General features: G+C 51.2%; 1 protein-coding gene across 1 annotated transcript; it reads right to left on the reverse strand.

Annotated features, from left to right (window-relative positions):
• Positions 1-12,108: 12,108 nt before the first annotated feature.
• Positions 12,109-14,463, reverse strand: NEUTE1DRAFT_91412 (uncharacterized protein; the record flags this gene model as incomplete). Its single annotated transcript, XM_009858086.1, has 6 exons — positions 12,109-12,603; positions 13,393-13,541; positions 13,636-13,703; positions 13,792-13,833; positions 14,081-14,222; positions 14,363-14,463. The coding sequence occupies 5 exons, from the start codon at positions 14,215-14,217 to the stop codon at positions 12,253-12,255; spliced, it is 747 nt and encodes a 248-aa protein (XP_009856388.1).
• Positions 14,464-14,711: the final 248 nt, after the last annotated feature.

Here is a 14,711-nt window from a genome sequence, read left to right on the forward strand (position 1 = left end):
GACTCACAATACGGGACAGCCGGATCGAAGGTCTCTGGTCTATAAGAGTAGCACATGGATAGCTTTACCAGTCATCACGACATCTTGGGTTGGTTAGCCGACCCGCTGACCAGCTCCCCGGGGCATTTCGTGCTCTGATGGATGAGAACCAGAGGCTGGAAAGACCGGGTACCGGTACATGACTGGCAAGGACGTAACACAGTGTGTGTAATGAAGAAGGGGGCATGGGGTGTGGGAACTGAAGCTACTTTAGTGTAGTTGGTGTGGTTGGGGTTGCGAGGTCGAGAGACCTTCAGTCATCAGGGAACGATTATCGAGATTTAAAAAACGCACGCACCTTTTCGCGCCCAGGGAAAAGCCCCCATGTCCTGGATACTTTTGGCAACTTTTCTTCCACCCACGGCATTTTAAGTTCGTTACAAGCCGAGGGGAAAAAAAACCCTTTTTGGGCGCGCTGAATTTTGCTGGTGCAATAAGTTTCTCGATGCAGTTGTGAGGAAAACATTTAGTAGGAGTGACCGGGATGGGCGCTGCCAAAGGCGAGAAGGTACATGATTTTTGTATCCTGGATAAACGTTACCCTTCGCCAGCCAGAGTTATGCTGCGAAAAGGGGACAATGGGGGAATGGAAGGGTTAAAGGGGAGCTGAAAGAGACAAGAGAGCGACGGTGGTCGGATCCTTTGACATGCATCATCACTGCGCCCTGGCAACAGCAATCCCACACCTGCAGAGCCCAGAAAATGAACGACGACGAACATGGCATCAGGGGTCGAGCTGATCATCTGGATGGAGGCTGGCTATAGGCACTCCAGAGTCCAAAGTGCCAACCCGGCCAGTGCATCGCATCTCGTCCCTGGCCATTGGAGAGACTGGAGACAGCACCGTCCCGCAACCATCGCACAGCAGGCCCAATATACATAGTACATGGTAGACTACACTACTACGTTATGTAGACACCAGTCCCGGCTTTTGCTGAGCAACCCTTGGGGATCGACTCTTGACGCTGGCTTGCGACTGTATCCCTGGCCCTGATGCAGGCTCAGTGCAGCTCAATGAAGAGTCCTGAACCTCAGGGAGATGCATGGGTGCAGGCCCGTGTTCTTTGTCTTGCAAGCAACTGGTTCGCAACACCGTGGACGACGACGACCGATGTGTGGGCTGGAGCTGACTGGGCACGCTGGGGACTGGCGAGTCCAAGAGACAGGCCGAACTGTGGAGGGTGTCGAAGTCACCTGGCAGTGTGTGTCAACAGCCAGCTTGCCAGCTCTGCCATTGGAGGCGCGAGACGGCGCTGCGGACCTGGAGAGAGCTTCGGTTACGCGGTTACGCGGTTACGTACAGCAAAAGTGGTGAGTACCTTAGATGAGTTGTACATATGTGGTAGTAGTGTAGTTCTTGCGATGTAGCCGAGACAGCCTATCCGCTGGGTGGATACAGCCGAGTCTTTTAGTCTCGCCGTTGAGCGCGTGTTGGTTTTTTCTTGGGCCCTGATCGGCCAGAAGTTCTCGGGGCGAGTGCACGCGGTTTTGGGTACACTACTTGGGGAGTGTGGAGCTTGGATGGGGTAGAATCAAAGTATCGTCGTTGTGTGCTCGATGTTGTTGTGCACTTTCTTGTAAACGTCATGGTGGTCTGGAGCCTCTTGCTCGAATCGTCTAAACAACAGAGCCAAAGGAAAACAAAAAGAAGATCGAGTCAGAAGTCTGATTTCTATTGGTTCTTGGCTTTAGAGGTGGAGAGGGTAGATCAAACGGTACATTGGCTCTTGGCGAATGCGAGTGCAAAGCCGACAACACCAAGGCGCTAGGAGAGAATAGGGAAAACTACGGCCCGAGCGTTGGCCAAAGGGAAGCATGGCTAGGTGATATGGCCCGAGCTGAAGAGAAAAACCGTTGTGGTCCGCGGTGCTGCGGCCGGTGGGGGGATGTGGGACCGCTTGATGACTGGGGCAGGCAGAGACCTGAGCGAGATGAGGAACGGCGGAACTCTGAGATTTCCTTTGGAGGAGTTGACTGGCTTAGACTGGACGGCTTGACGATTCCTGCGCAGGAACCGCCCAATCGGGAGACTGTGATGACGGACCAAAAGTGGGCGTCTGCTGTGTGGTACGGTGCAGCGCGTGTGCCCGTCAATCGCACCCCAAAAGGCTGATTGAACTTTCGAAACGAGGTGACGGACTGAATGGTCGATCCGTCTGCTCAATGAGATAGTTTGGCGAGCTTTCAGTTGTCGAGCCCAATTGCAATACCAATTTCCAAGTGCAGAATTTTCTCCAAGTCGATGACGTTGTCAAAGTCTGCGCCATGCCGCCATGTGCTGCTTCTGATGAGGAAGGGATGACCGCCGTCCGTCATGAAGTCGGTCCGGAGGGCCAGGTCCAGACACGGAGCTGGCAGGCACTAGTGTAGTCCACGCAGTAGGTGCCCGTACCGAGTACAGGGAATGCTCGAGGTCCCAGTAAATTACCATAACGGACCTCTGTATCTGCAAAGTTTCCGAAATTTCATCTCAAACCTTACCACACTGTGTCCGCACAGTTAGCCTCAAATCATGATCGATTGAAATGCCTGCGTGGCACATGGTTAGGCATTCAGTGACGGATTTTACAGAGCCGTGCACCGCACTACAGTTCGGTTGCCAGTGCGGGATGAGTGGAGTCGGAGGTATACACTGTTCACGTCGGGCGATTTGGGTTCTTGACTGCGGACTGGAGTGGTTCAATCACTGCAGAGCGCACCTTCTTCGTTCCTGTCTGGAACTTCACTCACTGAGTCGGAGTGTTACGATCTCCCGCACTCAGTCACGGTCCCTTCCTCGTCTTCAAGCTTGTCGTCCCGCCCGTCCAGCTTGACAAGGGACATCCATCATAACCACCCTCCTCCTCCTCCTCCTCCTCCTCCTCCTCCTCCTCCTCATCTACCGCAGTACATCAGTCCCTTCCTTCTTCTTCGATCCTCTCTCCCTTGGCCCCTTCCCTCCCTTCTCTCAGAGGCCATCCCCGCCATTTCAAGTTCTGCCAAGATGTCCCGCCTTGGTCCTTCATCAGTTCCATTCTGGGCTTCTCCAACCTCACGAGTCATGGATGATGGCATCTAGATAGCAGTCCTCCTTACACCACGCACGCCTTCAAGTCGTCAAGTGGGAACGTTGACCTCACCGCGTATCCCTGGTTCCGCCTCTGCTCACCACTCAAGTACCTAGATCGTGATCTCTATTTCACCCCTTTGCTCATCTCGCCGGTCCACCTTCGGCTTGGAGATGACGGGGCCGTTAAAGGCTCAAGCCAATCAACTGTTTGGCAACGCGGAGCAAGCCAAGATGGGACGCTGGGCTGGTGATGTGCGATCGGGACCGCCTCGGACCTTCGCACCAACAGAAAGGGACGGGCCAGATGCCACACGATACGCACCAGCTGACGAGGCGACCAATCGCAAGCAGAACCCAATTCATACTAGGAGATGGGGTTCAGCATCTTACGTACCGGTACATGCTCCTGCTGTGAAGTGAATCACGTGCAAGGAAAATCCATCTTCTAGACGTGCTTCTGGGGAGGACAGTTTCGATGCGCTTACATGTCGTATCGACAGACGAGAAAAAAGCATCACTTCTCAACTAAACAACAGTCAGGCACTCTTTCTCTCCCACTGGCCACGGGTAGAAACTGGCTGATGGCGTGGCGCCACCGAGACACAACAATCACATATGCTTCGGCAACCCTCCCAAGGCTCGATTAAGGCACCTCCTTACGGCAACATCTCTCTGGTAGGGGTCTATGGTATAGGGGGGTCTCAGTCAAAAGACTCACACTGGGCCACCTCGCGCAAAAAGGTCACTGTTTCTACGCCCACTCGGCCCAGGATCCTGCCAAGAGATGGGAATCCCCTAAAATACCAACACATAAATCTGAAGCCAACGAGTCAAGTCCATGCTTGACAGACAGCCCGGTCTCCTCATTACTCGATTAATGCGCATCGCTCATCCTTCGGGAACAACAGAGAGACTGGTGATTCGCTAAACTGAAGTTGCACAGCGGCCCGGCGGCAGCTACCTTTGCATAACCCGATGCTGTGTTACATGGCTGTTGAAGGGCAAAGGACTCGGGACATTAAGTTTCCGCTGGTCACTTGCTCACTGTCTACATTTCTGTCTGGGCCTCACACTCTGTCTTGACCGGTCATGCTGAATCTGGCTGGTGTTCTGTGGACCAGTTCGCTTACTCCCACTTTTGATTCGTTTCTTCGCACTCGGGGCTTTTTCTGCAGCAACCCGGCCCGTCCCAGTTGCGGTCATGGCTGAGCAAGCTGAAGCCTGCTCAAAAGCTCCCTTCTCCCGATGAACATGAATATATACATACTCCATGCGGTACAGTGTCCGTACATCTCTAGCACATTTTGTTGTCACCGACCACCAAGTCGCATCTCACTGTCAATTTCTTGTCGTCCAGAGAACTGTGCTTGGAAATGACTGGTTGCACAGCCATTGTGGTGTTCGTTGCTCTGCCAGGCAGCCTCAAGGTAGGTCGTTCGCCGCTCCAAGATTGCTTGGTGCCATTCGCTGATGACTACCAAGTCATGGTATTTGCACACAGCCTTGGAAGTATCATGACTTTGAACACTCATGACCCCTGTGAGCCGCAGTTTAGATCCGACGAACCGGAGCCGCGGTATTCAAGCGTCCTGCTGACCGTCATTAATTGTTATGGCTCTACCGCTGCACACGCAAGAGACACGGCGCGACGCGGCGATGTGATACAACATCTATGCACCCGCATTGAGGGCTACACTTCTATTTATGGCCTTCACTCATATATGACTTCTCCGGAAAGGGAGGTGAAGAGACTCCATGATTGGAGAACCAAAGGATCAGATTCATCAGCTCACTGCGTCGCATCAAACCTCTGCCCGCGATGAGCACCAACATCGAGGTTTACCATGGACGGACAGCTGCACCATACCGCTGATGATTAGCAGTCAAGGCTACCAGGTTCTCACCCGCAGGCCCTTCAACACCCACACGGAGAATATGATCATGTCAAAGATGTCAGGGACGCGGAAGACCAACCGTTTTTCGCATCTGAAGAGATATCTCCGGTACCGCGTGTTGGACAACCTTCTTCTTCTCCCATCCCGTTGTTCAGCCCCTGACTAAACAAACTGCCTTGGGATATGAGATAGTCTTTCAGTCTTCAATAGGCAAAAGGCTCCTCATCACTGGTCCCAATGTGGTAGCCTGATCGCGGGGAAGCCCCCACGTCCTTATCACCCATGTCGGCCGCTCTGTTCTATACGTACAAATTTGACTAGGCGCTCCGAGAATGTGTATTCGCCATCATCGAAGCTCGGCACGCTCAACCAACATATAAGGACAGGCAACGGCAAGCTCTTATTCCCGGGGCGCTGCACAGTATTGCAACTGAACGACCCTGACTAGACTCTAGAGTGGTGTACGGTTCTTCCCGCTCTGAAGATGATCAAGAAACGTGGGGCACCTCAACCAACAAGCGAAATATGCTTTCGCACCGAATCATTAGCCAAACATCGATCATCTTATGATGCGCGATAGACCAATGCACTGGATCTTGAGCGTCTGTTTACCCAAACAGCATTTGAAAGCTACCAAAGCTCAAGGCTCTGAGGGAGCTTTGGAACATCTGCAGTGAATTGCTCTTCACTGATTGCTGCAATAGTGATAACGCCGCTGCTCTGATCTCGGTAATTGGTACATTCATCAACGAGGAGCGAATCGCAGCCAGCGTAGCCGCGCGCATCTCTCTCGTGGCCATTTCATGATCCAAGGGTAGGATCCGGTGATAGGATTCGTATGCAGTATACGACTAAGTCGGTCTTGAACAGCGCAGCTGCTTAACTACAGAGCTGTTGGACCCTGCCCGCAAATGAGTGGTCCGACATTTCGCTCTCTTGCGCCTCTGATCACGCCCTTGCAAGATATTCGACAGAAGTTGAGGGCGGCCACGTGGTTCTGAGGGGAAAACTTCAATCCCTCCGAATATCTCAGTGCGCGGACGCATCAAGCCTCTTCTGCCCGAAAATGCCACCGCAAAAGCTCGGCCTTGATAGGGGGAGCCGTGAAGACGGACCTCTCAGGTTGAACACTCAAATATGGATATTTGGACGCTGAAGGAGACAAAGAAACCCGAGAGAATGTGCCTCTTCGTAGGGGTCGTCACTGCAGGCGTGGGGGCCGTTGTACGACAGATGTAATTACACAACATCGACTCTAATTTCGTCCCGCGATTTGAGCCGCAATCTAGCTCTTCGACATGCCCGAACACGCAATCCTTCGGTCAAGTGGTTCAAGCAATATCATTGAATCGCCAACTACCCGCAAAGAATATCAAGATTGACGCAGCTTGCTCGTCTGTTTCATGTTCCTGCAGCAAGCAACGCCCGACTGAAGCAGGACATCAGTAGCCGTCGATCACGATAGCTTGCAGAGGTGGCGTAGCGAGCTTTTTCGAGGCGTCATTATAGGGCCAGGCTCCAGGCCACAAGGCGTTCTGTTATGTTGGCTAAATGTCCACTACAGTTGCTACAGCGGTCTTGGTTGTGCTTGCTAGCACCGTGTGAGATGGAAATACCTACTTCCATCTGGACTTCACTCTGGGGCTTGTGGAAGTTACTACCATAGGACATCCACTGATCACTCAAGAGAACCAGATGTCAACTGGCGGTTACGCAAAGCGCCGACTATTTCCGGCAATCTGTCTGTATCCGTTCCTGGTATGATGTCAATCTACACCACCGTCTATAACACAACCCTAATTTGTTTGTCAGTTTGGTTCTTTTGACGAGGCAAAACAAGGGTGGAACAAGGCCAACCTAGAGACCTCTTTGATCTAAGGAAGAGAACAACTCTTTCCCATTCGTAGAGGTTCGACAATGACCAGTTAGGGCTCTCAACGCTACACTACAGAAGCACCTCTCCGTCCTCTCCAGAACGTCAAGATACTAATTCACAGCATTTATTCGCGAGAAGCTCAGCCCCTATCTTTTGCGGTCGACAAGTGAATTGGAGCATGCAATTGCCCGAGGGGGGTCATAGTTCTTGGGCATCAAATTTCGCAAGCTCCGTCGCCCCCGTGGAAGGCCGATCCTGGCGCACGAACCGATTCAGCTTCATAAAATGATGGTTGATCAGCTCAGGGCCGTTCTATCACCTACGAAAGGCAGTCGGGACCTTGCAGGAGCTGTTCCAGTGTCATTTCATCTTTAACGCCCGCCTGTTCTTCGGGACCGGGTGGCCGATGTCGTCCCTCCGTCTATGTTCATCCCTGTCGAGACAGGCGGAAGTGCGACAGTGTCCAAAATATGAAGGCATACTCCATCCAGTTCATGATAAATTTGGGCGGCTGTTTACCTGCTCCAGGAACAGCCACCAATCTGAGTCCGAAATGTCTTACACTTGCTTTCGGAACAGATCGCAGCCCGTATATCAGACCAATTACACGCATACAGGCATCTATCTGGATGAAGAAGGCTCTCCAGTCCAACGGCGTGAGCGGTTTGAAAGTCCCGATGTTTTTTTTTTTCTTTTCTTTTCTTTTTTTATTATTCTTTTCTCTGATCTCTTTTTCCAATTTTTTTTTTTTTTTTTTTTTTTTTTTTTTTGGTCTTAGGGCAGTTCTACAAGTTCTCGACAAACGTCGTAAATTTGTGTACAAGCTGACTGGCGAGCTTTGGGGGCAAAATTCTAGCTTGCCGTTTGGTTGGATTGTCGTTCACTGCCGATCATTGGCAGTCACAAATATCTGCTATGAGGTAGACGAGCAGAAATTGATGCGCAAGCGCAATTTGGGCCGAATATTCATCGCGCGAACGCGATTCTCATATCACAGGTTTCCCGGAAAGTGGATATAAACCGTTGAGATGGCAGCGTGATTCTCAGCCGCAAACAATTGAAAGAGAAGAAAAAAAAAAAGAAAAAAAAATTCATCGCTGCTAACGGGCTCGTTTGGCTAATGTTACAATGTTGCGGGTAAAACGAAAATCCCGGGACATGAGTCTAGGCTGCGGGCTCGAATGATGTTGCCACCGCCACTCCTCCTCCGGGAACACCAGGACGACTTAATTTCCCCAAATTGTCGCAAGGTCGACATCTAGGGCAGTCTAGAAGACCATCACCGGCATGACAACGGCGCGAAACTTTCTTCACCAGCCATTCGTGTCAATCTGCTCTGCAACCATATTCCACTCTTTCGTTTCTCTTTTTGTGTTCATAGCACGCTGTTCAGCGAATTGAACAGAAGAGTGCGTACGATGCTTGAGGGGGCAATTCAAAATCCGCGTTCTGACACAAGGTCTTTTCCTAGTCCCCGTCTTTTCTCCAGCGGACAACATGGCCAGACCCGGGCTCGAAGGGTAGCCTGGTAGGGCTTCAGCAAGCCCACAGATACCGTTTCACGCAGATGGTTGAAAAACGCTCAGCTGATCGATCAACTTCAGGCCTCGGGGGGCAAAGTGATTGCTCCGACCTCATGCTCTGGGAGATATCGAGATCAGCATCAGCCTAGGAAGAAGAGCTCCTTAGATCAACCTTTTGCTCTTCAATACGGGGGTGGTAAGCGTACATACACTACACAACTCAGAGCTCAGTGGCTACCAGGAATCACAACAATATGCTAGCAGGGGTAACTGAAAGGAGAAGCTCTTCCCTTCGCCCAAACATGGGCCACGAGGCATGGTGTTTTCTCATCCAGGTCTATCTGTACCCCATACGGGGACCCCCTTCTCGCCTTCATATCCATACATCTACGAACACGATTGGCCCTACTCGTCGCCTGTTCTGTCTCAACACGGTATCTCACCCGTGTCACCCTATGTCTCGGCACCCAGAACCGAGAGCGGAGACGAAAAGAGAAGAAGAGACAACCAGATGGAAGGAGAGAACGGGCTCTGACTGCTGTCTCGGGGGGAGTATCCGGATGTGACCTAACCCCCCCTCATGTTGTTGCTCCCCACAAAGCCACACAAAGGTCGGCGGCATTGGCTAAGCCTGTACTGTCGCCAATGACACCATCTTCAGCAAGGAGTTCGAGGCCGTTGACGAATGGCAGGTCAGAGGGAGCTTTCCCCTTCCCACATTTCCTGCTTCGAGGCGGCGGGTAAGGAAGAGGGGTATGGGACACTGACGAGTTTATGGAGACTAGGTGGTGAGCGTTGAATGGACGGATAATGGATGCTGAACAGAAGTACACTGACTTGGACAGGGGGACACACACACAGTGCTGTGTACATGCCTCTCTCCTCAACTGCCTGGCAACTTGGCTGCCTAGTACACCTGGCTACAGCTACCTACATGAGGAGGACGGGGAGGGGGGCCTTTAGTTGGCTTCGGCTGGGTGTAGATGGAGACCGGTGGATGATCAGTATCCTACTCTGCCTCCTCATCTCATCGGCCTGGAGGCCAAAAAGAGTTCAACCTACGTTAGACGGGAGCACGCCAAGAGCTGATTGCCTGCCCATCACCTATCGTCGTGTCACACTTTGAATGGAAAACTCAGGTGGGAGGAGGCGACAGAGTAGGGACCACGCTACGCTACGTCGTAAATGTCGAGGCGGCGTCTTGCACAGTACGGAGGAAAAAAGGATCGGGTGAAGCTTTCGAAACAGGATCGCAATTACGACACAATGCGCTGTGGAAACCCAAGCTGTTGTCGTTTTCACTTGCTGGGTCCCCCCGAAATTCCGGTATATTTGTGTCGTGGAGAAGGGGGCCAGGCGGTGAGGGCATCTGGGGCCCCCATTCGGGAGATTGAGTGGAGGAAACCCGGGCGTCATCTTCCGGTTGTCAGAGGAAAATGGGCTTCTTTGATAACGATAACCCTTGACTACCTACCTACCTACCTACCGATAAGACGGTACTTACTTCTAGGATGGATACCTAGGAAAGCGGCGGCATGAGAGTCGCGCCCTACGGAAACAAACCACGGCTGCTGAATCTCGCTTGCTTGCTTGCTTGGGGGGATGTTGGAGAGCAAGAGATTTTGCGAAGAGACACGGAGACACGCTAACGGCGAGAACTCGTACATACACTAAAAACTGCAATCTTGAAACTTGAGGGATTTATGTTTGCGCGGGTTGGGTGAGTCGCGGTGGTGGGTGTTGTTGGCAACTTTGGTTAAACACACATGACCATCGTCATGCCGCGATGCTTAAATGTCTGACAAGCCTCTTACCGCAAGCCTCCCCCCCCTTTTCCACTTCCTTGCACTATGTACACTTCACGTTGTCACAAGTTTCAATGCGGTTCGGTGCGGTACGGTGCGGTGTTTTTTGTTAATTTTTACCTTAACTGACATGCTGGTCCAAACAGAGGGAAAAAATTCTACTTTTTAGTGAATGAGTGAGAATGTAACCTTCTCTCGTAGAGGCGAAACAAACTGCCGTTGTGGATAATCTTCCTTCGCGTCTCCTTCTTTCTGTCTTGGTGTCTTTTCTTTTTTTATTTATTTTTATTTTCTGTCCTATTATGTCCCGTTTTCCACTCCTTCCTACCTACCTACCTACCTATGAAAGCGTGGTCTGTAATTCGCCACCCTTAGTTCCACTCTCTCTTTGCACAAGGACCAGACTACTGGGCCTCGAAATTGAACACGTACCAGTCAGTACAGGGAATACCGATGGTTGGGAATTCATCAAGGTGAAAAGGCTCAAAATTGGGAAAGTCGAAGGTGGTTTTCCTTTCGTCCATATACGATGCGCCTTCATGCGTACGCTCTCTCTGTCGGACTGGACTAGACCATGGGGGAGGGGGCAAGGAAGGAGATTCAGATGAGCCTCGTACGTGGCTGGGTGTGTGTGCTCTTCTCTTCCTCGTCTTGCCATGTCTTGAATCTATCTTTGTAGACGAGCAAGCAAGCAAGCAAGCAAGCAAAAGAACAGAGATGAGCATTTGCTATTACCGTATGGTAACACGGCAATTCCCAGTTGTTTCTCCGAGTCTTTGAAGTTGTTGAGGGAGAGAAGAGAAACCCATTTGGAACTCCTCGGCAAGATAGGTAGGTAGGTAGGTAGGTAGGTAGATAGGTAAGGAAGCCGAAAACGAAAAAGGAAAACGAAAGGGTGCCACTTCATACCGAGGAAACGGGGAGTGAGAGTTGTTCTGACATCAAGTCTCCTATTTCTTTCCTTCCTTTTTTTCTTTTTTCAACGCCAAGGCTCTGGCTTCATGATGGAGACATGGTTTCCACAGGACATTTAAGTTTACCGACCGAAATCCGGCACTAAGATGAAACAGCCCCCCTCATTGTTCGTGAACGAGATCGACCCTTCCAAGGACCGGAAGAAGAGAGGTGAAGGTGAACGATGAACACGCGGGTGCATAAGCCGTGGTCATTAGGTAACGGGAGGGCTCGCTTGGGAATCGTCTGGATGGGGAAAGGTTGAGAAAAGCTTAGCTTAGCTTCGCTTCATTCGTTAACAAACTGAGCTCGGTTGAATGGAAACACATAATTCTGAATGAGCCCAAGTTACCTACCTGGGTGACTTCGCATTCTTTGTTATTGTGACAAATCGGTCGGAATTGAGAAACAGGTGATGTGAGGCGAACGCAATTCGACCATGAGAGACAGAGACTCGGGAGCGGATATACCACCAGGCTACAGAACACCTGTTCGTCTTGTCTTGGTGGTGCGATCGTGTCTCGAACCCTTATTTCTTGAAAGCCGTACTGGTGTCTAATTAGAGGCATATGGGTGTCTGACATGGCTGTTTGCCTCTGTCTAATGTGTATGTCTCTCTCTATATGCCTGTCGGTATGCCTGTCTAGATAAATAATGCTGTCTTGGCTGTCTGATGTCTGATGACGGAGCCTTGGCGTGATTTTGTGTCGTACGACATCAGTCCCTGAGCAGGAGTACAGTGTAGGAGTAGTTGGACTGGGAGGCGTATCTACCCAGAATGTGAGTGAATGTTGTCTGAAGCCAATGATAAGACGAGATGAGAGAGGAAGAGAGACAGAGAGAGAGAGGGATGAGAGCTTCGGCCTCACTTCGGGAGCGTTTCTTACACTTGACGGTAAACAAAGAGCAGGAGAGTATTCGACCGACCGTCCCAATCGGTAGACATATCCTCTCCTTTGAAATCTCAACAACAACCGATTCGTCTACAAGCAACGAGTAACCTCTATTCTATATGGCTTCGCCGACAGCACTCTCCTCTAATTCCACCTCCAAAGTCTAATCTACCACAATCAACCCAGCCTTTCCGTTCTTATGTTGCCAACCTCCAGGTCTAGTTCTTCAAGACCAACGCATCCCTAATCTCCAAAGTAACCTTCCCCTCCCCGCTGCTCTCCGGCACAAACTTAACACTCCCTAAATCCCTCACCACCCAATCCGGACCTGCTTCCAGCACCTGCTCAACCGTATGGCTGGTGACCAAGCCGATGACCTTGCAACCCGCGGCTTTGCCGGCGCGGATACCCGCGGGTGCGTCTTCCAGCACTAAGACCTCGGCGTTTGGGTTTGAGAGGCTGAGGCGTTCGCGACCGAGCAAGTAGCAGGCGGGATCGGGCTTGCCGTTCACGACGGATTCGGCGGAGATGAGGTGCTCGGGGTGGGGGAGGGAGAGGACGTCTAACCACTTTTGAGGTGTTAGCTTCTAGGTTGGATACGAGCAAGTGGGAAAATGATGGTGAGGTGTGAGGCGGTAAAGAGGTCTTGAAGAGGGTGGAATGGGTTAAGGGAAGTGATGTGGGAGATAGTTAAGAATTGAATGGTTATCAGGTACCAGGTAGGTAAGGAGAAAGAAAAATGGAAGGGATGTGAGGGAAGTTGAGGTAAAAGTCGGATCAGGAGTGGATGGGGTGAGTAGATAGATACTGATAGCTGGGTGGGAGCGGCGCAAACTAGGTGAGTGGGTGTAGAAGGGTGGAAAGGGGGATGGCATATGGGAAGGTAATCTGAACCGTGAAAAGGATGATGAATATTAGAGAGTATGGTACGGGGAGAATGTAGGGGGCCATGTTGGAAGTCGATAGGACGGGGATGTAGTGAAGAACAAGGGTAAACCGATCAATAGTGTTGGTAGAAGAGTGGTTCAAGAGATAATTTGAACATGAGTCTGATGGGCGAATGCGGGAAAGCAATGGCAACTCTGGCAAGAAGACCATTGCAAAAGAAGTGTGGTAACTTGTATGAAGGATTGAGGAGCCCAGATGAATAACAGAGGGCCATTGATAACAAAAAGCACGGATGAAATGATGCGTGACTCCCAAGAAACGGCATGAAGATTATGTCAAATGAGAGAGGTTATGTGGAGTGAGATATGTGTAGATGTGCAAGAATGGAGAGTGAAGAACATATTCGAACAAAGTTTGCAGAAGTTTAACAGGGGGAGTGGATGAAGAGTAACAGCAGCGAGTTCACTTACCCCAGAAACGAGCGGCAAAGTACCTGAAGTAACGATGGCCCACGGCTTCTTACGATCTATCAAGGCCTGAAGCAGGGCGCGGGCGCCGGGGATCTCAACCGCGTCGTTGCCATACTTCTTAGGGAGAAGACCCTCCATGTGCTGAACATCTGGCATGATTCAGTGTTGTTAGTGCGGTGTGTTGCCTAGGTTTGGTTGACCAGCTGCAGGCCAACCTGCGGCTCGGACTTCAAACTGACTTACACTCCAAAGTTGCCTTCTCCGGGGCAAGTTCTTTGAGAATATCAATGGATCTTCTGCCATGGGAGGTCCTGGATCATAGGAGATTAACGGGTCAGTTGGAAATCATCGGTAATCGATGAGTGACCGGAAGGTATGGTGGTGGTGATAATGACTTACTGGAGGATGACCTCGGGCGAGTGCCCGATCTCCTTACCGATGCTATTTATGTTGACATTTGTCAGCAAGTCTCATGAATCGTATATACGAGATCAAATTCACGAAGTGGTGACTCCTAATATCTTCGTGGCAATGGATACCCTGGTTCCCTTCTTGACTGTCTTGCCTTATGCTATCTGCATCTTCTTACGGCCGGACAGACACTCGGGTGTATCTCCATGTTGGGCTCGTAAAACCGAGCATACTTGCTGTCCTTCGCCATATAGGCTTATGAGGAATTTAGACTTACGCCTCCCAATGTTTCTCAACAGCAGCGGTAGAGTCAATGATGGTGCCATCCATGTCGAAGAGAAGGCCGTCGAAGGTGACCTGAACGGGGGGCGCGGAGAAGTCCGCGCCCGAAGTGTCGATAAAGGTGCTTCCCATCTTGCCTATATCAAGTGTCAGAAAGAATAGTTGATATTGCGCCTTTGCAGGTCTTTCTCTTTGTGTCGCGATCTAGACAGAACACCCAAGTTGGCAGCATGACGGCGCTTTTGGGTGATTATTAGTCATGCCGGTGTCAACGTACCTTGAGCCTACTGTTCCCTACGGGCTGAGTAGTAGCTAGAATATCCAAATGATTCAGAAGATTGACGGTGCACCTGGCTGCGGTGATCAGAACGGTTGACACGGGGCCGGGTTGTGAAGACGGAACCGGGGGAGACGTCGTGGATGACTCGGGGCGGGCGGACGGCATCGGCAGCCAAGTACATTAGCCAGAGCCCTAACCCTCTGCGGCATTGTTCGCATCGAATCGGCAGTCGTTATCCCGATTGACGAACCCCTCATAGTCAGCCAGGCACTTGCCATTTTTGTTCGGCATTAACAATCCGCAACGCATGGCAGCTTAGGTCATCCACCCGTGAACACCACCTTTG

Source organism: Neurospora tetrasperma (genome assembly GCF_000213175.1).
Source record: "Neurospora tetrasperma FGSC 2508 unplaced genomic scaffold NEUTE1scaffold_81, whole genome shotgun sequence".
Lineage (NCBI taxonomy): Eukaryota > Fungi > Ascomycota > Sordariomycetes > Sordariales > Sordariaceae > Neurospora > Neurospora tetrasperma.